This window comes from Vombatus ursinus, unplaced genomic scaffold (assembly GCF_900497805.2).
Source record: "Vombatus ursinus unplaced genomic scaffold, bare-nosed wombat genome assembly UNPS02014832.1, whole genome shotgun sequence".
Classification (NCBI taxonomy): Eukaryota; Metazoa; Chordata; class Mammalia; order Diprotodontia; family Vombatidae; genus Vombatus; species Vombatus ursinus.
The window spans coordinates 72,470,191-72,495,948 of record NW_020954610.1 but is presented as its reverse complement, the minus strand read 5'-3'; the positions used below and the strand labels follow the sequence as shown (position 1 = coordinate 72,495,948).

The 25,758-nt window shown below is 36.2% G+C and overlaps 1 protein-coding gene across 2 annotated transcripts in view; it reads left to right on the top strand.

Moving 5' to 3' along the window:
• LOC114025942 (centrosomal protein of 78 kDa-like) overlaps positions 1 to 25,758 on the top strand; it is a 39,013-nt gene that overhangs the window by 765 nt on the left and 12,490 nt on the right. The window contains exons 2-12 of one of the 2 annotated variants that reach the window (XM_027839478.1): positions 3,580 to 3,865; positions 6,783 to 6,958; positions 7,059 to 7,131; positions 7,874 to 7,977; positions 8,999 to 9,167; positions 11,775 to 11,888; positions 12,873 to 12,937; positions 13,235 to 13,343; positions 17,965 to 18,100; positions 19,688 to 19,733; positions 20,517 to 20,648. In XM_027839478.1, coding sequence (XP_027695279.1) covers positions 3,613 to 3,865; positions 6,783 to 6,958; positions 7,059 to 7,131; positions 7,874 to 7,977; positions 8,999 to 9,167; positions 11,775 to 11,888; positions 12,873 to 12,937; positions 13,235 to 13,343; positions 17,965 to 18,100; positions 19,688 to 19,733; positions 20,517 to 20,648 — 1,377 coding nt within the window. In that variant the 5' untranslated portion in view covers positions 3,580 to 3,612. Of the gene's footprint in view, positions 1 to 3,579; positions 3,866 to 6,782; positions 6,959 to 7,058; positions 7,132 to 7,873; positions 7,978 to 8,992; positions 9,168 to 11,774; positions 11,889 to 12,872; positions 12,938 to 13,234; positions 13,344 to 17,964; positions 18,101 to 19,687; positions 19,734 to 20,516; positions 20,649 to 25,758 lie in introns of both variants that reach the window. The other variant, XM_027839477.1, reaches the window with a different exon arrangement.

The following is a 25,758-nucleotide window of genomic DNA, read 5'->3' as shown; positions in this document are numbered from 1 at the left end:
TTGTCAAGGGGTTCATTATACATAGTGCATCAGCCAGAGGTGTGGAGGAGGGGCCTGATTCCAACTGCTATCCTAACAACCTGCAAACAGTCCTTTCTTTTTTTTTAGTTTTTTTTTATATTATGGTAATTTTTATTTATTTTTTTTGTTTTCAGCATTTACTTCCACAAGATTTTGAGTTCCAAATTTTCACCCTTTCTCGCCCTTCCCCCCACCCCAAGATGGCATGCATTCTAAATACCCCTTCCCCTAGTCTGCCTTCCCTTCTGTTCCCCCCCCTTCTCTTATCCCCTTCCCCTTCAGTTTTCCTGTAGGGCAGGATGGCTTTCTGTACCCCATTTCCTGTATTTATTTCCCAGCTGCATTTGAAAACATTTTTTTTTAAACATGTGTTTTTAAAACTTTGGGTTCCAAATTTTCTCCCTTCCTCCCTCCCCACCCATCCTCATTGATAAGGCAAGCAACTAAATGTAGGTTATGTATGTACAGTTATGCAAAACACTTGCATAGTAGACATGCTGTGAAAAACTAACTCTATTTCCCTTAATCCTATCCCACCCCACCATTTATTCTATTCTTTCTTTTGACCCTGATCCTCCTCGGAAGTACTTGCTTCAGATTACCCCCTTTCCCAATCTGTACTCCTCTCTATCATCCCCCTACTCCCTTGTCCCCTTCCCCCCTCCCCATTTTCTTGTAGGGTAAGATAGATTTCCATACCCAATTGAGTGTGTATGTTATTCCCTCCTTAAGTCAGATTCTATGAGAATAAGATTCACTCATTCCCTCTCACCTTCCCCGGTTTCCCCTCCACTGTAAGAGCCTTTTCTTTTCTGTTTTTTTTTGTGAGATAATTTACCCCGTTCTACCTCACCCTTTCTCCTTCTCCTAGTATAATCCTCTCTCACCGCTTAATTTTATTCTCCAGATATGACCCCTTCATTTTCAACTCACCCTGTGTGATCTATCTATCTATCTATATCCATATATATGTGCATATCATTTTTTCCCCTGCAACTCCCCTAATACTGACAAAGGTCTCATGAGTTACAAATATCATCTTTCCATGCAGGAATGTAAACAGTTCAACCATAATAAGTCTCTTATGATTTCTCTTTCCTGTTTACCTCTTCATGTTCCACTTGAGTCTTGTTATTTGAGAGTCAAATTTTCTATTCAGCTCTGGTCTTTTCATCAAGAATGCTTGAAAGTCCTCTATTTCACCAAATGACCATTTTTTCCCCTGCAGGATTATACTCAGTTTTGCTGGGTAGGTAATTCTTGGTTGTAATCCTATCTCCTTTGCCCTCCGGAATATTATATTCCATGCCCTGCGGTCCCTTAATGTAGAAGCAGCTAAATCTTGTGTTATCCTGATTGTGTTTCCACAGTACTTGAATTGTTTCTTTCTGGCTGCTTGCAATATTTTCTTCTTGATCTGGGAACTCTGGAATTTGGCTACAATATTCCTCGGAGTTTTCCTTTGGGGATATCTTTCAGGCGGTGAGCGGTGGATTCTTTCAATTTCTATTTTGCTCTCTGGTTTTAAAATATCAGGGCAGTTTTCCTTGATAATTTCTTGAAAGATGATGTCTAGGCTCTTTTTTTGATCATGGCTTTCAGATAGTCCAGTAATTTTTAAATTTTCTCTCCTGGATCTATTTTCCAGGTCTGTTGTTTTTCCAGTGAGATATTTCACATTGCTTTCTAATTTTTCATTCTTTTGGATTTGTTTTACAGTATCTTGATTTCTCATAAAGTCACTAGCTTCCAATTGCTCTATCCTAATTTTTAAGGAAGTATTTTCTTCTGTAATCTTTTGGACTTCCTTTTTTATTTATCCAATTTTGCTTTTTAGGGCATTCTTCTCCTCATTGGCTTTTTGGACCTCTTTTGCCATTTGGGTTAGGCTATTTTTTAAGGTGTTATTTTCTTCAGTATTTTTTTGGGTCTCCTTTAGCAAGCTGTTGACTTGTTTTTCATGAATTTCTTGCAAAACTCTCAGTTTTTCCTCTCCTTCTCTTACTTGCTTCTCAAAATCCCTTTTGAGCTCTTCCAAGGCCTGGGACTGATTCATATTCTTCTTGGAGGCTTTGGATTTAGGAGCTTTTTCTTTGTTGTCTTCTTCTGGTTGTATGTTTTGATCTTCTTTGTCACCAAAGTAAGATAATATAGGCTGATTCTTTTTGCGCTGCTTACTCATGATCCTGCCCAATTACTTGAGTTTTAAACTCTTTGTTAAGGTAAGAGTCTGTTTCCAATGTGGAGAATGTACTGTCCTAGGCTTTGGGGGTTTGTACAGCTGTTTTCAGAGATACTTCTGGGGACCTGAAAATTTTCAGTTCTTCCAAGGTGCTATGATAAGGGGCGAGGTATTTCCTCTCCACCATCACAACAAGCTCTACCACGTCAGCACTCCTCCTTGCCCCAGGACCGCCCCTCAGAACTGTGACCCAGATCCAGGCACGGGCAAAGCAAGAGATTCCTGCCTCAGCACTGGCAAAGAGATCCCTGCAATCCCCCTCTGATCAACCACTGGATTCCCTCTCAGTCTGTGGGCCAGAAGCTCAGGAAACAGCCTTGGCGCTGGGGGCAGCTGAGACCTAGCTCCTTCTCTCACCACAGTCTCAGACTTTTCCCACTGACCTTCTGAGTTGTCTTTGGCGTTCCTGGGTTCAGAAGTCTAGAAACCACCATAGCTTCCTGCGCTTCAGTCCTCTGAGGCTTGCTCCAGGGTCACTGCGGCCTGTGTGCACATGCCGAACAGTGCTCCTCTCCCCGCCTAGTGCGATATACCATTCCAATCAACCATCCAGGCTGTCTTTGGCTGAAAATTTGTTTCACTCTGTCTTTTTGTGGGTTCTGCTGCTTTAGAATTTGTTTAGAGCCATTTTTTATAGGTATTTGGAAGGGTTTGGGGGGAGAGCTCAAACAAGTCACTGCTTTCCCTCAGCTCTCTTGTCCCTGCCCCTGCAAACAGTCCTTTCCATACATTTTTTTTTAATCTGCTCTTCAGTGTAAAAGGGCAGCTAGCTGGCCCAGTGAATAGAGTGCCAGTTCTAGAGTAGAGACATTTATTATCTCTGTGACTTAAGGCACTTAACCCTGTTTGCCTCAATTTCCTCATCTGTAAAATGAGCTGGAGAAGGAATTGGCAAACCACTTTGGTATCTTTGCCAGGAAAACCCCAAATAGTCGTGAAGTCAGACACGACTGGAAAAGACTGAATGAGAATTTCAATGTAAGGGGAGTTTGTTACAAGCAGCACACAGGCCAGAGATGTGGAGGTTGATTTCAGCTGCTCCCCTAGCATCCTGCAAGCAGCCCGTTCTGACATCTCACCCCTTTTCAGTGTTTCTTTATTCTTAGGAGATATGAAAGGTGGGGTACAGTAGTCTCCAGGAGAAGTTTAATAAAGCCATTCTTCCCACTCTTCCCCTTACCATAAAAAAAAAGAAAGAAAGAAAGGAAAAAAAAAACCCCACCCCAAAACCCAAATGCCCTGCCAAAATGAGTGGTGATTACTCCAATTCCAGTTCCTGCTGGGAGTAAATCTCTGCCTTTCTTTTCCCTTCCCAGGATTCAGGGTGGGTTTCAACTGGTGGCCGGAAAATGATTGACTCAGTGAAGCTCCGGAGAGAGAGTGCTGCAGATTTCTTTTCTCATTACGAATATCTTTGTGCACTTCAAGACTCTGTACCTTTGCCTGTTGTGAGAGCCACCCTGAGGCTGGGGGTGCTCGATTTCAATGCAGACCGCCTCAAGCTCCTGGACTGGGCCCCTTTGCTAAGCGCCCTTAGGATAAATAAAAATTTGCCCTCTGTTGCCATCAGGAGCTCATATCAACCAGGTTTTGGAGATTCAGGTTTGTGGTTCAGATCTGAAATGCTGCTTAAGCCTTTAAGCTGTTTTTGGGTTCCAAGGGAGAGAATGTGTGAAATTTTAAACAATTGGTAATTTACACTTTCACTGGAAGGTAGGTGGGTACCCCCAGGTTTTTTATCTGTAATAACAGCATCCCATAGGGTAGATTTAAGAGATGGGGAAAGTAGAATACTATATATTAGCCTGGTTTTCTCGAAACAGATTTCAAGTAGCATTTATTTGTCGTGGCAAGAGCTTACTAAGAAAATAATTGTAGCAGCAAAGTTGGCATTCAGTCGCCATTTATTAAGCATGTACATGTGCCAGGCACTGTGCTAGGTGCTCCAAGTCTGGTGTTCTTTTCATTATATGAACTGCATAGCATGTATGATTTTCTACTTTAGCCTCTAATTTCATCATTTTTTATGTGACATTTATTGTGTGCTTATTTTGCTGCATGGTACCATAAAATAGCTCTCCACAAAACTATTTTCTAACTTTCCAACCCCTCTTGCTTGCTACTTAGGAATCCAAAACAATAATTTAGTAAATGGAATAGTAGTAATCTATAATGTTCCTTGGTAATTTATTTGGATATAACCTGGTACCAAGTACTTAGTTACTAAGGTGTCAAAGGGGGTTAGGTGGTACAGTGGATAGAGTTCCTTGCCTGGAATCAGGAAGATTTGAGTTTGAGTTCAGATCCAGCTGTGTGACCCTGGGCAAGTCACTTAACCTCTCTATGCCTCAGTTTCCTCATCTTTAAATTGAGGATAATAATAGTACCTACTTCACAAGGTTGTGAGGGTTAAATGAGATAATTGTAAAGTGCTTAACACGGTGCTTGACGTGTAGTAGACAATAAATGTTTCCTATTATAATTACTGTTACTGAGGAGGAAGTTCATAGGCTCATGGATACCGTGCTAGAATGGAGTGGTTTTCTAGTCCAGCCCCTTCGTTTTATTTTTATTTTTGAAAAATCACTTTAATTGATGCATTTTGCCCTTGTGATTTCAGCCCAGTTCTCCAGATTGAGCTCTTCCTGGGGACAAAGAAAAACCACAAAGTTGAGGTTTCCAGTATGACAGTGTAGACAGTATTCTGTCCTGTTAGCTCTCCTCTTCTCCCAGTAAAGACTAAGGATGTAATCAGAGCCAGGCAACTTTGTCGTCTGCTTTTCGTTCATATTGTTGTATTCCTTGTGTGTATTGTTCTTTGGTTCTACTTTGTTTCCCTTTGCTCCGTTTCATACAAATTTTCCCCTATTGCTTTGAGAATTCTTGATATTCATCATTTCTTACTGTCCAGTAATACTCCACAAAATTTATATGCCCTGTTTTTTGGTCATTCTCCAATCATGAACACCCACTTTGTTTCTAACTCTTCTACCACAAAGAGCGCTGTCATTAATATTTTGGGTTTTGGTCATTAATTTTTTTTGTTTTTGTCTTTGTCTTTGGATTATATACCCAGTAGTGTGATGGCTAGAATGGCAGATATGGACAGTTTAATCACTTGTTTTAAATAGTCTCCAATTGAAATCTAGAATGTTTGAAGCATTCACAGGTCTACCAACACTGTATTTATTACTGTGTGCCTTCCTGTAGGCTTCAGATGTTCTTTTTTGTCATTTCTGCTCATTTGTCTTATGTGAGGTGAAACCTTAGAATTGTTTTAGTTTTATAAATAATTTGGAATGTGTTTAGAAACCATTTATAGTTTGCAATTTGGAAACTATAATGACTATTGGTGTTATATTCTTGTCAATTCTATATATATTTTGGATATCATTTTATTAATGATATTTATGCAAACATTTTTCACAGTGTGCAGTTTCTCTTAATTCTGTTTTCATTAGTGAATGAAGCTTTTTAATTTTGTGAGGTCAAAATTGTCTATTTTATCTTCTAAAAATTTACCTCACAGCTGGATGATATAGCACACAGTTGTAATCCCAGCTACTGGGGGATCTGAGACTGGCTGATATCTTGAGATTCAGAGTTCTGAGCTGCAGTGGACTGTGCCAATCAGGTGTCCCCACTATGTTTGGTATGAATATGGTGTGCCCCAGGAGTGGGGGAGCTACAAGGTTGCCTAAGGAGTGCCAGCCAGAGCAGGACAGAAATGGAGCAGGGTAAAGTTCTGGGGTCAGTGAGATTGAGCCCTTGAGTTGTCCCTGATTTTTTCTAGTCTGGGCAAGATAGGGGAGACCCTATCATTTTCTTTTTTTTTTTAAAGCACCTGTAGGCATAGTTGTGAAAGGTATTTCATCCCATTTTCTTCTCAGAATTTTCATCGTGTGGCCTTTTTATATTCACATTCATTTGTGCTTGTTGTGGTACATGGTGTAAGGAAGCCTTATCAAACAAATAGTCTACAGTATGTCACCTGAAACATTTTTCTCTTATTAGTCTACATTCCAGCCAAACTGGACTACTCTCTGCTTTCCTGCACTCTCAGTATGCCCTTAGAATTCCATTCTTTTTTTCTGACACTTTTATTATCCCTCTTTACCTGTCAAACCCATCCTTTAATGTCTAAGTCATATATTACTTATTCTAAGAAAACCTTCTCTGATCTCCCTAGATGACAATGAATTTTCCCCTCAGATCTCATGCTTTGTTTTATAACTTTTTATTTGTAAAATGATTAATGTAGTTAATCATGTATGTTATAGATCTTGACCCCTTACTAAAACTTTCAGCTCCTAGAGATAGTTACCTAGACTTTGTATCTTTCCTCATGCAGTTGCTTAATGTTTGTATTTATGTGAAAAGTTGGAAGAGGGGATATTGCTTATTCACACAGAATCTAGTTTTTAATATAGGAAAAAGAATGCTCTACATAAGCACTTTTTTGTTGTCATTGGTGCAAGTTTTCTTTGGATAATAATTTTGGAAAACATTTTTTTTCTAGCTTCTGATAGATATAAAGCCTATTCTAAAAGGCGAATTCCTACGATTAGATCCAAAGAAGTGACCATCCAATTATGTAAAGCTATTAAAGGCTGTTTAAGTATATCTACTGCTCTGAAGAACCTAGAGCTTCAGGGAATATATTTAAGAGAACGAGATTTAATATTGTTAACAAGGGTAAGGTTTCTAAAATTCATCCTGCCAACATTTGGTGGTAATTCTGGTTTTTAAACTTTCCTCATGTGTTTTTAACAACATGATTTTTTTTTCATTGAAGGGGTTGAATAAATCAGCATCTTTGGTACATCTGTCTTTAGCCTATTGTCCAATTGGAGATGGAGGTTTGGAAAGTGAGTTTTTAAATTAATTTATTTTTCTTTCCATCTATCCTAATCTTATTTTTCAGAGGCCAGACCAAGTTTTCTAACATGAAACTAACTACTACTAACTATTCCTACTACTACTAACCACTAACCTGACCTCCCCAATCTCTTATCCTGTTTTATTTATTTTGCACTATACTAATTAGCACTTGATTATATCTTGTTTTGTATTCTCTCATTTTAAAAAAATGAGCGTTACAATGTCTTCTCAAATAGTTGTTGAGTTTAAGGACTGTCTGTGTTTTCCTTGTAATCCTCCTTGGGATGCAGTGTAGTGATAGACATGTAGTTGTTATAAAAACCAACGAAAATAGATTGTAGAGCTTGTAATTTTGCAGAAGGTTTTTTTTTTAAGTGATTGCATAGAAATTAAGGCATAGACAGGAGAAAACATTTATAATTTATGCTTTAAGAATACAGGAAAATTCCTGGTATATCAAAAGCAAATTCCATACACTCAGACTGTGTGCTTTTTGGCTAGCTAGCTCGTGATTTTTGTAAATTGGAATAACATTGCCATTGTAATAGACTTTATAGTTGTCATATTTTTTCTGTTCAACAGGCTTAGTTTATATACAGGTATTAGGAAAAAAAAAAGAACAACAGTAATTAGAAAAACAACTATTGAACAGGAATAGACTCAGAAAAGTGAATAATGAATATTTGTGTTTGATCTCTTGTTTGTCTTTGGTTTCTCTATTATTTTTAGCTATCTGTCAAAGTGTTAAGACCTCAGTAACCCTCAAGACTATAAACTTGTCAGGGTGTAATCTGACTTGGCGTGGAGCAGAACATCTGGCCAATATCTTAAAGGTGATTAGTATTTGAAATTTAATCTTAATAATTTAATGCATCTAGCACAAAAAAATTAACATGAATTGATCAGAAAATTTACTGTTTTATTTTTTTGGCTAGGCAGTGGGGTTAAGTGACTTTCCCAGGGTCACAAAGCTGGTAAGTGTCAAGTGTCTGAGGTCGGATTTGAACTCAGGTCCTCCTGACTTCAGGGCTGGTGTTCTATCCATTGCACCACTTAGCTGCCCCTAAAAAATTTTCTTTCTTTGATGATCAAACAGAAAGTGAATTAGCAGTTGCTAAAGAGAGGTGACTAGGTTTTGATGCTTTGGGGGCACCTACAGTTCTGATTGTTCTAACCACAAATAACTGCCCAAGCTTTTCCATTTATATAAAGAACTTCTTTTGAGAAATTTGCTTGGTGTTTTTAATTTTTCTTTTTATTTTAAATGTATGATGGTGAATGTTTCTGATTTATCAATTGTAGGACAGCATGGTGTGATGGAAAGTTCATTGGACCTAGTATTTAGAGACATGGACCCTAGTCCTGGTTCTGTCTTAGTGAGCTCTTACATAACCTTGTTCAAGTCATTTTAATTTGCTTCTGCCTCATTTCTAAAGCATGGAGTTAAGAAGCTTGCCATAGCACCACTGTATGAATTTTATAAATAATCTTTATTTTCTTTGGCATATGTCATGTTCACTTCTTAATACGTTGAATCCTGGAATTGTAGGATCTTGTCTGTCATTTCTTTAAGTCTCCTCATTTTATAGACAAAAAAACAAAACCCAAAAGGGTTGAATGACTTGCCACAGTTTGTACATTTCAGTAGTGGGGGTGCAGGGGCTAGACCTGATGACCCCTGATTATTTACTGGCCCTTTTTACTCAACCACATTTTTCAAGTTTGTCTTCATGGCCTATTGGTAGTATATGTGAATTTACAATTTAATAAATCATTTTATAAAAGACTTATATTTACATAAATAATGATTATTCCCAGCACTTACTTCATTTGTCTAAATCTTTCAAGTACCAGGCGATAAGGAGGCATGAAGATGTGTGGGCTGAGAGTCTTCGATATCGGAACCCCGATCTGGATGGCATGGCGGGCTTGCAACGCATTTCACTCAACTGCAACACCCTTATTGGCGATCAGGGTGCCAGTGCTTTTGCAGAATGTCTTCATGACAGTTTGTGGCTGAGAGGTTGGTAAAAACAGTTGTTTCTGGGGGATAGTAGAAGTGGTCTCTGATCTGGTCCATCATGACAAGTACAAAAATGACTTACTGCAAAATTCTTTGCTCTGTAGAATAAGGCACTTTAGTTTGATATTCATACCCTGGCTTTCAGAATATTATTTGAGTAACAATCTTGAAGCAAGGGACATTACATATGAGATCTTTAGTTTGTGTTTTCTGTGTTAGAGCTTATATGCTTTAGAGAAGTGCCTTTATTAGCTCCTTGCTCCTGGGAAACATTGGCTGGTTAGAAAATTCTTTGTGGCTATTTTCTTTATTCTTTTTACTTTTATTTAATATGTTTGTGCGTAAAAATCTTACATATAAAAATACAGTATTTTGAATATTTTAATATAATTTTTATGCTTTTAATAGATTATGTAAAAAATATATTTTTTAATGTCCCAGAAGTCTTAGTGCTGTTTTAAGATTTAATGGCATAAAACAGCACTAAGACTTTTGGGACACTCTGTACATCTTCGTTTTTTTTTTTCTGTGCTTGTCATAGTTTTTCCCTCTTAGCATTCTTCCTCTTCCTTTTTACTTTTGTTTACTCTTCTCTCCATCTTTACTGTTGTAGGTCCTCTTCTCTTCTCCCTCTGCATTCTCTCTCGTCTCTCTTTAGGTGACTCTTCTCATATTTTTTCTCCAAACCCTCTCTTCTTCCCAGTCTCACTATTTCTGTCCAAAGCATCATCACTCTTCCAGTCTCTCAGGTTTGTAACCTTATCCTCCCTGTCTCACCTTCTTTCTCCTCAGTGTCTCATACTCAGTTGTCAGATCTTGCTGTTTCTGCCTCTGTGTTGACCCTATTGTCCAACCCCTTTTGTTACACAGCCACCACCTTATTTCAGGCCCTTATCACCCCTTGCCTAGATTTATTGCAACAACCTTTTATTTGGTCTCCTAGCATGAAGTCTTTTTCCAATCCACTTCATCCTTTGCACAGCTGCTAGTGATTTTCTTTAATAACCACATGACTCCTCTACTCCATAAACTGCAATCTAAGATCCACTATAAATTCTTCTCTTTAGCTTTAAAAAAAACTCCTTAACAACCTGACTCCAAACTGTCCTTCCTGCCCCATTGTACATTACTCCACCTTCTGCACTCTGTGATACAGCCAAACGTATCTTCCTTCTGCTCTTCATGGGTGACACTCCAGCTCCCATCTCTGTGCCTTCATACTGACCATCCCCAATTTCTAGTATGTCTTTTTTCCTCATGTCTGCCTCATAGAATCCCTCTCCTGCTTCAAGATGTATCTCAAAACACTCAGCTTATGTCAATACTTTTCTGGTCCCCTTTTGACTACTAGTGCCTTTTCTCACAAACTCTCTTGTATTTTGTACTTACTCTATTTATATTTATTCTGTATATACTTATATATGTGCTTGTTGTCTCTCCCATTAAAATGTAAGCTCTTTGAAAGTAGAGATTGTATCATTTTTTGTATCCCAAGCAGCTAGCTCATAGTAGGTGCTTAATAAATACTTGTTGTTATTGAATCTCTTGAGTGTTTTGTTTGGCTGACTATTAAAGACCAGGTAGATGACCAGGGGATGTAGTACAAAATTTTTTCTACTTACTATTGCTAACAAACCAATGGAGGCCAAAGAAGTCAGAGTAGTTATGGCTCTTTTGCTGTAACTGTGAAATTTATCAACACAATTTTGGTGCCGTGCACTAATAGAAAGTAACTATAGCACAGATTATCCTTTCTGTTTTTCCTCCCCACCCCACCAAAAATGAAAGTCAGGTTTTAGAACTCATTGATATTTTTAATTTAGTTTATTTTAAAATTAGTTTACATTCCTTTGTGCATATATGCAATGATAGCAGCCCAGAAATGTTCTCAAACAGGGAGGTCAAACTAGAATTAAAATATTGATGTGAATAATCTTCAAAAAGCATGATTTAATCTTGGAGTAAGGAAGGTAAAGGCTCTGCTCTGACTCTTGCTTTGTGACCTTGGGCAAGTCACTTGACCTCTGTGGACCTCAATTTCCTCATCTGTAATGTAGTGATACTAATACTTGCATTACCTACCCTCCCCCTTGGGGAGAGTTGTGAGGTAATTATACATGCATTGGCAGGGACTTTTCATTTTTCTCTTTTCATCCCCACTGCCTATCCAGGACCAGACACATAGTAGACACTTAATAGGTGTTTTTTGATTGTTTAATTTTATTTCCAAATTCATGGATGAATATGTTGTGACTGTATATTAAATATAAGTAAAGTTTATAGTCTAATATTTTGCTTCATAAGCCTTTTAGTCTTGTATACATGTGGTGGTGTTGATAATAAGAAAAAGAAAGTAAAGAAGACATGTCACATGTTAGCTAGGTTACTGATGATAAATGTAAAAGTGGTCTTTGACAATAGTCTCACTGGATAAGTAGACATGGATGCATTGTCATATGCAATGTTAGAGGCAATACCCATGTCAATGACATTACAGATTCATTTCAGTATAGTAATGTAAAAAAGGATACTCCATGTGTGAATAGTGATGACTACACATTAAACATATATATTTAGTGAGTGGAAGTGTTTTTTTCTTATTTCAAGCACTTGATCTGCAGCACTGTGGGATTAGCGATGAGGGAGCTCAAACTCTGCTAACTGCCCTGGAAGGAAATACAACCATGGTGGTTCTGGATATAAGAAAAAACCCACTCGTTGGTATGTTAATAAATTTGTTTTGTTTAACTAAGCTTGCTAGTGACAGAGCTTAAGAAAAAGTGTTTAAATTATAAATATTACCAAGTTGACTCTCATAATCTCAGTTTCTTTTACAATTTTTAAAGTGGAGATTGTGTTATTAAATGGGTTATAATGGTTCCTGGTTGTTCCTGTGCCAAAGTCAGGGTGGGTTTGGGGTCTTGTAGTTGTAGGCTGGGCAGTGCAGAATAATTTTGGCATTGTATAATTTTTTTGCCACAGCTTTGTTTGGCACTTGGTGTATGGCCCACTAGGGTGGGGCAGTGACCCTTGCTCCAACCCAGTTGAACTGTTCATCCTTGCCAGGGAACTGTATATTAAATGTTCTGACTTTCAATACTTACATACACCTAAATATCCCTAGAATCTTTATTTTTATCTTTTAGACCCTTGCTAGAGCCTTTTTCCTCACAGGGAGTCTTAGGTTAAAAATTCCCTTGCAAAGGCGCATTTTTTTTAGCCAATAAATTCATAATGTTTATATGATCTTTGAGATTATGCTTAGAGTATTTAGAATATAATTCATATGTCTTGGCTTGTTTAATACATTTACCATTGGAAGCCCTTCTCTATCCCTAGAGTCTGAGATCCTCTAGAGATGCTATTGAAGAATTGGTAAGAGTGTGTCATGTGGTTTGAACAATGACTGAGTAAAAACTTCAAGCAAAGAATATTTTTCAGGCCTCTTAATCTGTTCTTTCATCTACATTACTTGTTGTTGACAAAGAAGCCTTTTGGAGGGAATTTTTGTGGAGAAATAGCCACATATATTGTTTGAGTGGAAGAGATATACACACAAAGAGGTCACATGTTTATACATTTGTGAGAATTTTCTATGTTTCTGGGAAAGGGATAGCAGTGGTATTTGACTACTTTTCTGTTTTTCAACAAAAACATGTACAAAATCACTAGAAAATTTGTAATTTAATTTTGTTTTCACTTTAGATCATTCTTTGATAAAAGCAGTTATTGACAGAGCTGTCCAGAATGGAAACAGTGCTAAATCAGAGGTATGGTGTATTTTTTTATTTCATCCAGAAGGATTTTTTGTTGTATTTATTCTTTAATAGCAAAGGCATACATGAAATTCGTTTTCCAGTTACAATTCAGTCATTTTCTCTCTAAATAACATAAAGGCAATCTTATACTTTTCTTTTAATTCTTATTGCCAAAGATTACATTGCTAATTATATCACCAAAAGGACAAAACACATTTTTTATTTATTTAAAATTATAATTGCTGGCTGAAGCTAAAACCTCATAAGTTGCCTATCACTGAAATGTAGTATTTTACTTCTCTTTTCTAGTACAAGTGGTTAAGTTCTCCAACTTTAAAGGACCTTTTCAAAACTAAACAGAAAAAAAGAACTATAATTCTGGGAAGTGGTCGAAAAGGAAAAGCTACTATTCGTATTGGTAACCGTGCTTTTTTAACACCGCTTGGAAGTTCCCCCTGTAATATTTATTTACCTTTTTTTTGGGTGCGAAAAATGTTCAGCAACAGAGCTTCAGACTTAAAATGTACTCTAATTACTATACTGTATTGAAGATATAAATGCTGGCTTTATTCAGATTGTGAGCATTTTAATTAAAATAATTGGCATAGGCATAATATTCTCAACTTTTTCTTTTCAGAGAAAAATCACCTAGGAAAAAAGTGCTCCTAATTAAACTCCTGTCCAGTACCCCAATCCCAACTTATTTGCCCTTTTGGGGACTTTTTATGTTGACTACTATGAGTAGAATATCTGTTTGTTTACTTCTAATATTTTGAAAGTAAATTTTGGGAAAGGATTTTGATGAAGAGTAAACTTAAAGATAAGGCTTATTAAAATCAGTGATATTTCCGAAGATATCTGTTTTCTTCTGCCTTCCTCCCTTATATACATTTACCTAACATAAATGAATGAAGTGCTTAACCAGAAAATAAATGTGAAAATGTGTCTGCTATTTTCAGAGAAGGGCATATCTACAGTTATTTTTTGAAGTATTTTAAAAATGGTTTACTAATTCAGATGAAGTAGATTTAAGAGAGAAACACTCTTTGAGTAATGCATTGGAAGATTTATGTTCAAAAGAACTTCCCAAATATGGGTTATCTAGACTTCTGAAATTAGAGCTATAATTCCATGATCAGGTGTGGTTAAAATTTATGTATTTAAAGAACTTTTGTTCTGTAAGAATTTTTAAGATGCTTTCAGCAAAGGCTGAGTAAGAACTTCCGGTAAAGGGGCAGCTAGGTGGCACAGTGGATAGAGCACCGGCCCTGGATTCACGGGGACCTGAGTTCAAATCCAGCCCAGACACATAACACTCAACTAGCTGTGTGACCCTGGGCAAGTCACTTAACCCCATTGCCTAGCCAAAAGAAAAAGAAAAAGAACTTCCAGTAAAGTCTCTTTTTCAGATCCTCTCATTTGCTCTTGGTAATGGGTCTTTTATGTGCCATCTTGTGGCGGTGTATTGGGAGGATGTCTGTGTGGGAAAATATCAAGATTGCCTTCATTGTAGCTTGTGGGCCTTTTAATTAAGGAAACTTAAAGAATACAGGACATGGCCTTCGCTGTACATTTATAAGAAAAGGGAAAGAAAAAAACATGAAAAAGTACATCCTAATCAGACGCTTTTAAAAAAACTTATCTACTTGTTTGAGAGCGCTTATATTTACTTTCTTGAGCAGGAATTTTGATTGATTGTATACTTATTTTGGAGAACAATTTGTACCTGACAGTAGAAAAAGGAGCCAACTCTTTTTTTTCCCATGTTAGGTTTAGCGATTTGACAGGTGTTATGTAAAATAAATTCTTAGGTCTTAAGTTACCCTTTAAAAAGTCTAAATGAGAGGCTCAGTGGACAATATAAATATGTTAGTAAATATATAGTAAAATTAAATATAATATTGAAACATGTTTTTCCTTGGTCAGCTGTGAATTTTTGCGTTGTTCTAAACCCTTAAATGTTACTTTCTGAAAGGAAGAACTGGAAGGAGTCTCGTTCTTCATGGAACTTCTTTTAGGAATAAATAGTGGTCCAGATGTTCTAGAGTGAAAATATACCTTAGATTTATGTTGAATAAGTGCATCAAAAGGGATAATTTTCATAAAGGATTTGATAGACTTGAAATTTAGCTTTTACAGCTCTTTGAATACTGGTACATTAGAGCAGTTATTGAAAAAATGACTTGTTAAAAATTTTATTATTGGTTCAATTGTTAATCATCATTTTGTTACCCATGATGTGGTATATAATTTAGTGGATCTTGATACATTCTTTTCATCAGTATAAATAGCACATCCATTTATGTCTTTTCATCATGTTCAGTTCTTGTCCAAGTTGTCCCACTATTCCCACAGAGAATCCACTCAACCTGTCAACACATAAAATAACCCATTATTTGGTATTTCATACATTGTACAGAAGAATTTTTTTTTTTCCCCCGAACGTGTAGTTTCATCAAAGAAATTACCCTCTTCAATGCAGATTATCAGTTGCTCTGTAACTTTTTAGTTTTAGAAAGTTACCTTGGGTCCTGACAAATTAAGTAACTTGCTTAGGGCCAAACAGCCATTATGTACCACTTTGCCTTTCAAAGAGAGCTATCATAGCAATCCTATAAGGATTTGATGTGGAAACCAAGGGTAGATTCTTTTCCAGCCCCACCCTTAATGGTGTATGAGAATAAGAAGAACATGTTCAGTGAGGACATTGAATTTTTTTTTTAAGCTCTTTAATTGTGCATAGTAGAGAGCTGACCTTAGAGTCAGAAGAAGAGAGTTAAAGTCTTACTTTTTGACACATACTGACTCTCTAAGTCCAAGCAAGTCAAATAACTGGGACCAACATAACAGTGGTAGAGAAAGTTTCTCACTGTGAGCCCTATACCAGTGAGAAACTGGGTAAGTGTAGCCCTTATCCTTTTATTAATATAAATATCCTTATATCATCCTTTAAATGTTATACATCCTTGACTTCACACTGGTTCTTTTATTGGAAGATACGTGCAACAGTAGTTTTTAAGAATGTTGATTGCTAAATGGAAAAAGATGGACTATGATTTGCCTACCAATTTTGTTTTTAAGTATTTGGATCACATCAAATAATGGAAAAGTGGTTAGTATGTTAAAAGATACACTTTCTGTAATGTCAGTTTTCCTTTATTACCTTAAGAAGCAAAGTGAAAACGTGACACGTTTGCAAGTTTTACTGAACTACTGAAAAAGTAATTTTGTTTCTTGGGCTTTTTTGTTTGCTTCAGTAATTTGGAGGCACAAAGGTAAGCACTTCAAGTCAGTGTCTGATTTCGTTTCAGAGAGCATAGGAGATTAATTGTGTTAATAGTATTTAGTATATGCTTTAAAGACAAAATTCAGTATTACATTTAGACTTGTATTAAGAAAGAAAAAAATTTAAGTTGAATAGCACAAGGTAAACTAAATTTTAATGTAATTTGTGAGGTGTAAATTCATTCCATGGGCATGACAGAATAATAGTCTTATAAAGATTTGCATATTACTGACTTGTAGGGATTAGGACATCTTATATCCTATGTACTGATTTTACATATGCCGTTTGGAATAGTGGGAGAATTGAACTTGGCTAATAAATTCTTACAATTATATGAAAATTTAACTAAGGTGTTCTTAATGTTGCAAGGCAGGAAATTTAATTTTTGAATGTAAACTTCAGCTTATCTTTTGCTTGCTGTCCTTTCTAATTATTCATAAATCATAACCCTGCCTTGATAATTAAGATAATTATATAATGATGTTATATTAATGCAATGATATAAGTTAATTATGCATAATAATAAATTGATGTTCTGAGAGGCAGTAAATGCATAAATTACTTGGACATTTTAAGAATGAACTATTGGCTTCTTATAATCTCAAAAATATTTTCTTTCACCTATTTTTTGCTGTTATTTTTTACGTTTGTATTTTGTCTTCCATATGAAAGTAAGTTTGCATTATTGAGAGATTGTTTTAATAGGCAGTTCAGTGTCAGTCTGTTCAATGAAAGTAGGGAACAGATTCCTAAGTTTCATGCCAACAACTCCCTGTGATAATGTTAGGGGGAGAGAGTGGTCTCAGAATAGTATGATACTGTAGCTGCAAAGTGCAACCTGTTCAAGAAAAAGTGTATACTTGTTTTCCCATTTCCCTCAAGTATAGGAGTGCCAAAGATGTTAGTGTGGCTGTCTGATGCTGATGAATTTGGTAGAAAAATGTGCCAGAAATTAATTCCTAGCCAATAAATTGGTGGCATCATTCTTTACATTCCATGATAGATATTTAACTTTTTTTTGTATTATTTTCTAACACATGCTTAAGTATCATGTACTATCCTGCTCAGGTTTAGATTATAAGATGACGTTAAGGCTAGAGGTTAATAAGTGAAAGATTCACAGAATGGAGCAGGTGGAAGTCAACAGTGCAGTGGTACATTTCCACCAGCCCGTAGTGGTAGCACCATTTTGCCATAGCCAGTCCCATGTGATAGCTTCCACCACACTGAGATAATTCTGTGACCAGTCCTGATAGGAAATATACATGGCAACGTATATGCTTATAGCCTATTGCCCACCTTTCCTATATTCTCCTCTTCAAAGGAGAAGTTTTAATATGGCCATGCAAGGGCTAAATAGAAAAACACTGAAGTAACCTCATAACTTCTCCTGTGACAATATTTTGTAAAGACTAGTGGCATATGTCTTCCACACTTGGGCTAATGGACTCAGTCTTTTCAAGCCAGTCCATGAGTTGCTCACCTTCTCAGCATATTGTATGTGACTTAAAACATCATACTAAAAGTATACTTGGCACAGTACAGCAATAATATAAAAATGAAATGATTGTTCTTTATAAAAGGACATTAAAGTAAATGGACTTATTCTGTATTGCATTAGCTTAAATGCTACATGCGTATTTTTCTTTTACCCCAGGGTGTATATACATACATATGCTAATCTAATCATATATACATATATGTTTCGTATTGCTTTTAATTCCTTCTTTTAATGCCTCTTCAAACCATTCAGGAGTAACAACAGTGAAACCTCTAGGTACAGGAAGAAAACTGTTATGTAGTAAAGATTCTTATACTCCAGAGTCGTTACCACCTGGTACATATGGCTTCCTGCCCTGGCGTACTGCGGAACGTGCCAACAGGAGCAGGTAGAGTATTTTTAGCTTCTGTCTTTATAATATAAGAAAAATATTGATCATATGAAATATGAGCCAGGCAGCTTATCAGATTGTATATCTTTTGAACCCCAATACATTGCTATTCTTACTTAATAATTTTTATTCTAAAACTGGGTGGGGGGGTTTGCCATAGAGGGGAAAATTAAATCATCAGATTTCAATTCTGAAAAAAGGATCAGTTTGTAAAAGTTATCATTATTTATTTATTTATTTATTTTTTAAAGGCAGTTGGGGTTAAGTGACTTGCCCAGGGCCACACAGCTAGTAAGCGTTAAGTGTTTGGTCTGAGGTCACATTTGAACTCAGGTCCTCCTGACTCCAGGGCCAGTGCTCTATCCACTACGTCACCTGGCTGCCCCTGAGTTATTTTTAAAAAGGCTCAGTGGGATAATTTTGATCTTCAGGTAAAGTTAATTGTTTTTGTTTCATAAGAAAAAAAGATAATAGCACGAAAATTTTTGAAGCAGTGGGGATAAAGAGACAAAAAACAAATAGTCTTTTTTCCTCAAAGAGCTTACATTCTAATAGATTTCAGTGACACTATATATAGATTTTTTTTGGCTACTCATAATGAAAATATTTTGAGGTACATACATTTTAGTATATGTCTAAATATATTTTGCCTGTAGCAAATGTATTTTGTTATAAATTATGAAAAATAAAAATGCTTTAACAATATCAGTGCATTAGAGCATATTCACTTGACTTAATGAGAACTTGTCATGCTTTCTGTCAGGGTATGAACTCTTATTTTACATATAGTTCTAAGAGAAGCAATAAATTAATTGGGAACAGATACAAACAGTATAATTGTGGCATTATGGGTGGTTGTACTGATAGTAATATAAAATGACAGCTGACAGTGAAGAAACAAAAAAATTTGGTTGTGTGTCCTTGGGGCACCATCTCCTCTAGGCCTCACTTTCTTCATTTACATAGTCAGAGTTGGACTAGAACAGGGATTCTTAATCTGTTTTGTGTACATGGACCCTTTTGGCAGTCTGGTGAAACTTGTGGATCCCTTCTCACAATGTTTTTTAATGCACAAAATAAAATATTTTGGATTATGAAGGAGATGAATTATATTGAAATAGTTATTAAAATATTCTAAAAGACAAATTTATGCACCCCAGATTTAAAACTCCTGAACTAAGTGATCTCTCTGGGCTTTTCCAGCTTTAAAGTTTTGACGTGTGAAGCTTTGGGGATTTTTTTAAAAGAAAAGAAAATAAAAAGGGAAACTTTAAAAATTGTAGCTTGGGGCCATTTAATGTAGGCCGTATCTTGATGTTTATAATGGTAGCCAAGAAAATGTTAATTGTGTTCACTGTATTCTTTCACAAAAGAGAAAGATGTATGAAATGTTAAACTTAAAAATACCTAGAGCTTTCAAATTTTTTTTTTGGCACCTTAAGGGTTAAGATTCATTTATCTGGAAAATTAAATTATATAAAATAGATACTTCTCCAGAGATGTCAGTTTAACGTGCTTTTGTATGTTATTTTAAACCCCAACATTTTTACCTTAAAATGTGACCTAAATTAATTGTCTCTTTAGGGGATTTCCACTGATTAAAACTCGAGATTTACCTTGGCCAGTTCAGGTAATATGCTAAAATATTTATCATATTTCAGTTTTGGGGATTGAGAGGAAATTTCTGTCCTAATTTTTGAGTGCAAGTTGGTTGTCCCTTAGAAGACTTAACCTCCCAGTGAATTATTTTTGTCATCTACACTGTGTATCTTTAAAAATTCCTAGGTCAATATTGCAGATGTTTGGCTTAAGAGACCATACATATGTTGTTAAGCAGAAAAGGGAAAAAGAACTCTGTTGCATTCATACTCCATCTAAATAGTAATTTCTAACTCCTACTCCCTGCTTTGCACCTTAAATTAACTGTCTTTTTACAGGCTTTCTCCTGAATAAAACCCAGAATATTCCTTGGCCAGTTCGCTTAAACTCAGGGTATTAGATTTCTCCAGTGATGAGATTTATATTAGATCATCCCTGAAGCCCCTTTCAGCTCTTAATCTGTGATCCTAAACACAACTTCTACTACTTATGTGAAGTTAAAATAAAAGTATGATTCAGGATGTCGAAATTATTTAATCATAGTATAACCAGCAGGAAAAAGTATATTATGCTACAATCATTACATTTGGCTTGGTTATTAATAATTATATCTTGTATGACTAAGATGAAATGGAAGAAAAGTACTTGCACATTCATCTACTTGTTATGTTACCCAAATACATATGCAGTCAAGTGTTACATAATGAAGATGTCAGATAAGGAAATTTTACTTAGAGTTTGGAAATGTTTTGAAATATGCTTTAATGTTTGATCATTTTAACCTTGCTTATAGTTTCCTATGATTTTCTTTAAGCAAATGGATTTTCCTGTGAAAGTAACTGTGGAGACCCCATCATGCTCAGAAACGGAAGAGTCAGAAGACACCATTTTAGAATCTCTTCCTGAAAATACTAGCCTAACACCATACAAAATAAATGAAATACAGGTATGAGGCTGTCATATTTTTAAAGTTTCAATAGGTTTGTTCCACTTTGTAGCTTATATTTTACAAAATTTCCACCATAATATGCTGAATCCCTTTATGAGGACTTCCAGAGTCTATACGTTTTTATAGTAAAGTTAGGATCATTATGTAAATTTAATTCATTGGCTCTTCTCTGAAAATTAATTTGATTATCCAGCTATATGATTATTGTGAGTTTAAGTAACCATAATTTATTTATTTTTAAAAGAAAAAATATCTCTTTATCTCTACCAGAACGAGTCATGAGTTTTGAATTGGTTATCTTGGCAGTAAAGAATTAGAACCAATCAAGAATAAGGTACTTTAGATTTTAGCCTTGCAGTTCCTAATTTTGTAGGAGCAATGAACTCTTCATTATATTACCTAGTATTTATTTATCATTTGGAGGCAGGTCAAAAACTAGATATATCTAATTGTTGGGCATGTTATAATGGAAATTTCTTTTGTATATAAGTTGGACCTAGATAGCTGTTGAAATCCCTTATAATTATTTGTGGAGGTAAATGACTAAGGTTTCTCAAATACTATGCGTGTTGGAGTGCAAGTTCTAATATATTCTATCATGCTTAAAAGTCTAGAATTTCTGATGACTAGCTGGGGGTCAGGAGGAAAGAGAGCACCTTCTATTTTTTTTAAAATATTTGTTTTTAGTTTTCAACATTCACTTTTATAAGATTTTGAATTTTAAATTTTCTACCCCTGCCCCTCCCCAAGACGGAGTGCAATCTGATACAGGCCATACATGTACAATCATATTAAAACATATTTACACATTAATCATGTTGCAAAGAAGAATTAGAACCAACAGGAAAAACCAAGAGAAAGGAAAAAAAACAACAAAAAAGGGAAAAATAGTATGCTTCAATCTGCATTCACACTCCATAGTTCTTTCTCTGAATGTGGATAGCATTTCCCATCATGAGTCTTTTGGAGTTGTCTTAGATCCTTGCATTGCTGAGAAGAGCTAAGTCTATCAGAGTTGGTAATTGCACAATGTTATTGTTACTGTGTACAATGTTTTCCTGGTTTTGCTCACTTCACTCAGTGTCAGTTTATGCAAGTCTTTCCAGGTTTTTCTGAAGTCTGCTTGCTCATCATTTCTTATAGCACCATAATATTCCATTACATTCATATAATACCACAGCTTGTTCAGCCATTCCCCATTTGATGGGCATCCTCTCGATTTCAGGAGAGTGCCTTCTTGATGCAGGTAATCAGTGAGGAGGTGGCGTGGAGTGAACTTGAGACTGAGCCTGAGAAAGGGAGTTGAACGTAGCATGGCTGAGCCTTCTCATGACATGGAGGTTCAATCAAAGACACAGAAATTACTGAATCAGCCTCAGGATGAAGATTTTCCCCAGGGGGCCAGGCAGCTAGGGTAGAGGTGGAACTGGCCAGAGGCTAGTCACCAGTAGCTTGGCTACTTGATGATGAATTCTTTGGCATTGGCAACCCATGAAGAAAAGAAATACAAAATAGTAGTCTGTCCTGGGCCACCCTCTTTGTTTCTAGAACTCAGATGACAGAATTGTAATAAAGAGGTTTCCAAAAACCATACAGTTTTTAGGCTGTCTGTAAACATTAACTAGAGCACTGGGAGTTAGGAAGACTTGGGTTTAAATCTAGCCTTAGACACTTCCTATTATGTGACCCTGGGCAAGTCACAGTTTCCTCAACTGTAAAATGAAGATGATAATAGCACCCATCTCCCAAGGTTGTTGTGAGGATAAAATTAGATAATAATTGTAAAGCACTTAGAACAGTGCCTGACACGCAGTGGGTGCTATAGAAATGTTAGGTATTAGTACTGGTAGTAGTACTCTAAATGTGTGAGAACCTTGTTCACTGACTTAGAAGTAGGACTTAGTGGAGGAACTGAATTGGTTTGTTCTTGACAGTCTCTGTATAAACAAAAGCAGAAAACAAAAGGATCACAAGTCTCTTTGAGAAGGAAATAAAGGTTTGGTGTAGTGGTTTCAGCTGACATTGAAAGGCAATAGGAGACATTTCATGGGACTTTTAGTTATCTCATTTAGCAATACTCATGAAAAATATTTACAGGAAAACCACCATCAAAATAATTAAAGGAAATGTGCCAACATATATTGCAGAAGCTGAAGAGAGAAATTCTTTGGATAGTTGGATGAGATATTCCAAATTAAATAAACATGGTTTTGTACTTAGTGTTTTCAATGCAAAAGTGGGCTTGCGTGAATAGAGAAAAATATGTTAGAAATAAGAGAGCCAAAGACTTGTAAATTGCATAGAAGCCTCATGATTCAGTAATATATATCATGAATTCAGAAGGCTTCTAAATCCTGAATATGGTAAACACCAGATAGAGGTGGAGCCAAGATGTCTGAGTAGAAGGAGCATTCAAGCTGAACTTTCAGCATTCCTCTCCAGACAACTTTAAAATAGCAAGTCAAATTCTGGAGCGGTACAGCCAACAAAAGGTCAGATAAGACACTTTTCCAGCCCAAAACAACTCAGGAGGTTGGAAGAAGAGATCTGTGAAACTGGGATACGGGCTAGCCCAGAGCACATGTGGCAGCAACTCCAGGTGTGGGACTCAGAGGTCGCAGCAGCAACAGTTGTGGGAGTTCTCCATCTCCAGAGACAGTAAAGAGTTTGGACAACTGATCAGAAATAGATTATAGGGGACCCGTATGTGGGCACTGAGTACAAGACTGTAGTACTTGTCATCACCTTTACCCAATTCTGGATTGCAGTTTGAGGGCAGAGAGAGCACTTGTGGTTGAAAGGGAGCAGGAGACTTCCTGGTAAGTACCAGAATGCAGACCAGGAGAGCAGTGAACGCACTTCTCCTTAGATCACACCACCTTAGAAGCACCAAAAACTTACAGATCCATCCCCCCACCCCTGCTCCAGAACTGACTGTGAAAATAGTAGTGTGAAAAAGTCTGAAGCTGAGGACAATACACTCCTCTTCTCTCCAATTTCTCTTTTCCCCCAGCCCCACGTTAGCCCAACCTTAACATAAAGTTCAAAGTCAAGAAATAGGCTGGGAAAATGAGCAAACAAAAAATAAAAAAGGAACCTGCCAATAAAAAGCTACTTGGTGTTGGTGACAAGGAAGCTCAAGACAAACTCAGAAGAAGACAATGATGAGAAAACATCTACAAGCAAATTGGACACAAGCCCAATAAGACTTCACAGAAAAGCTAAAGATTTTTTTTAAAAAGGAAAAAAATATGATAAACACCAAATAATAAAAAAATGAAATTGGTTGTATTTTGACAAAAAATTCCTTTTTGCTAATGCAAAAGTTGTATCTGCCTGAATCACCTTTCTTTACTGACTAGTTAGAGAAAAGATCAAAATTAGTGTGAAGTTAGCAGAAAGAATAAGAATGGGGAAAAATTTGGAATCCAGTTAAAACAACTTCAGCCTGACCTATTTAAACAAATTATTGAAGGTGCAAATTAGAAAATGAAACTGCCTTAAATATGAGGTCCAAAGAACGTAAAAACCACCTTTGTCAACAAATACTTGACCTTCTTACCAAATAGAAATATTTGACTGCCAAGGCAAACAGTTTAGTGTATAAACTAGTTCTCTTGTGGAGAAGAACAGAGGAGGATTCAAGAGTATTTGTGCTTCATAAAACAGGGAGAAACAGTGGAAGGAAAAAAAAAACAAGTTTGTAGAATCCTTAATAAATGACCCGGATAAGCAGTCATCCCCATGTAAAGATGTAAAGAAAGGTTAAACTCTGAGTTGGAAAACAAATTACCTTAGGAAAAGATTTGCAAAAATTTTATAGTCTTTTCACCATATGGAACTGCCACATTTGGACTCTTAACATGAGTTAACAGTCCTAGACATGCAATGGAAATGTCACTGAAGAACAGTAGACCAAATGTGCGTAGCAGAGGAATTGCTGCTTGTGGTATTTGAAGAAGGGAAAGATACCAAAGGTGTGGGGAAAAAAACTGAGACCTTCTTGAACCAAGAAAGGTAACCAAAAGAATACCCATAACTACCGAGTCATATTTCCACTTTGACGTAATTTGTAAGAGACTCTTGTACTCATATGTGCATTGAGGCTCTCCTAAATGAAGTTATTCATAAGGGAACAGACTGGTTTTTGTAAGTGATATTTCACAGAGGACTATATTTTTATTATCACACACTCGACTGAGGAATGTAAAGAATCCAAGATCTTGATGTGCTTGTTTGTTTTCTATAAAAAAGCAGTTGATTCAGTAAAGCAAAACATCCAGCTCAAGTCACTTAACCTACCAAGGCCTCACTTTCCTTATTTGTAAAATATGGAAGTTGGTCAGGCTGGCCTCTGAGGTCACTGTGAACCTGTGACCTTAATGGCTTCTCTGAAATATCTCCCCTGCATATATCAGGCATATACAAGATTACTTAAAAGCTGTAACAGAAATAACCTCGTTTGGCAATGTTTTGATCATTAATGTCAAACAAAGGCAATAGATAATGGAGTTGAAGTTAAAGGGAGCCCTTATAGAAGGTGAGGTGCCCAGATGCTAGTATTTGCTGATAATGTTTTGCTAGATGATCTATAATCCCTCAAGAATTTGTCCCATTAGAGGAAGAAAACCTATTCTCCAAACTCTGCTATGCAATTGAATGATTAGCTCATAGATCTCCGTTGATCTGATCTTTTACAGCTATTACAAATGGACAAATTGAGTCAACAATTAAAAAGATAATGTGGTAAATAAAAGAAGTGGTAGGATAAATAAAATTAAGTGCTGTGTTACACAGTGGGGTCATAAACTCAGGAGCTCATTACCACTAAAATTTGTACTGAATGAAAATTTTAAGGGGATTGAAGTTTATTTTAGATATCTAATAGGTGTTATATTCCTAAGCTGACAAAAATGTAATTTTTGCCGGAAAAGTACATTAGTTCCTAAGGTTTTATGAGATATAATTTGAAAACCACTCTCCAAACCATTGTGAGTTTTTTTGTTGTTGTTATTGCAAATTTCTAAAGTGTCTGTTAGAAATAATATTTAAGTGCAAAAGTAAAAGTGTTGAAGACATCAGTTTAGCATTCTTTTGTTTATTAGAC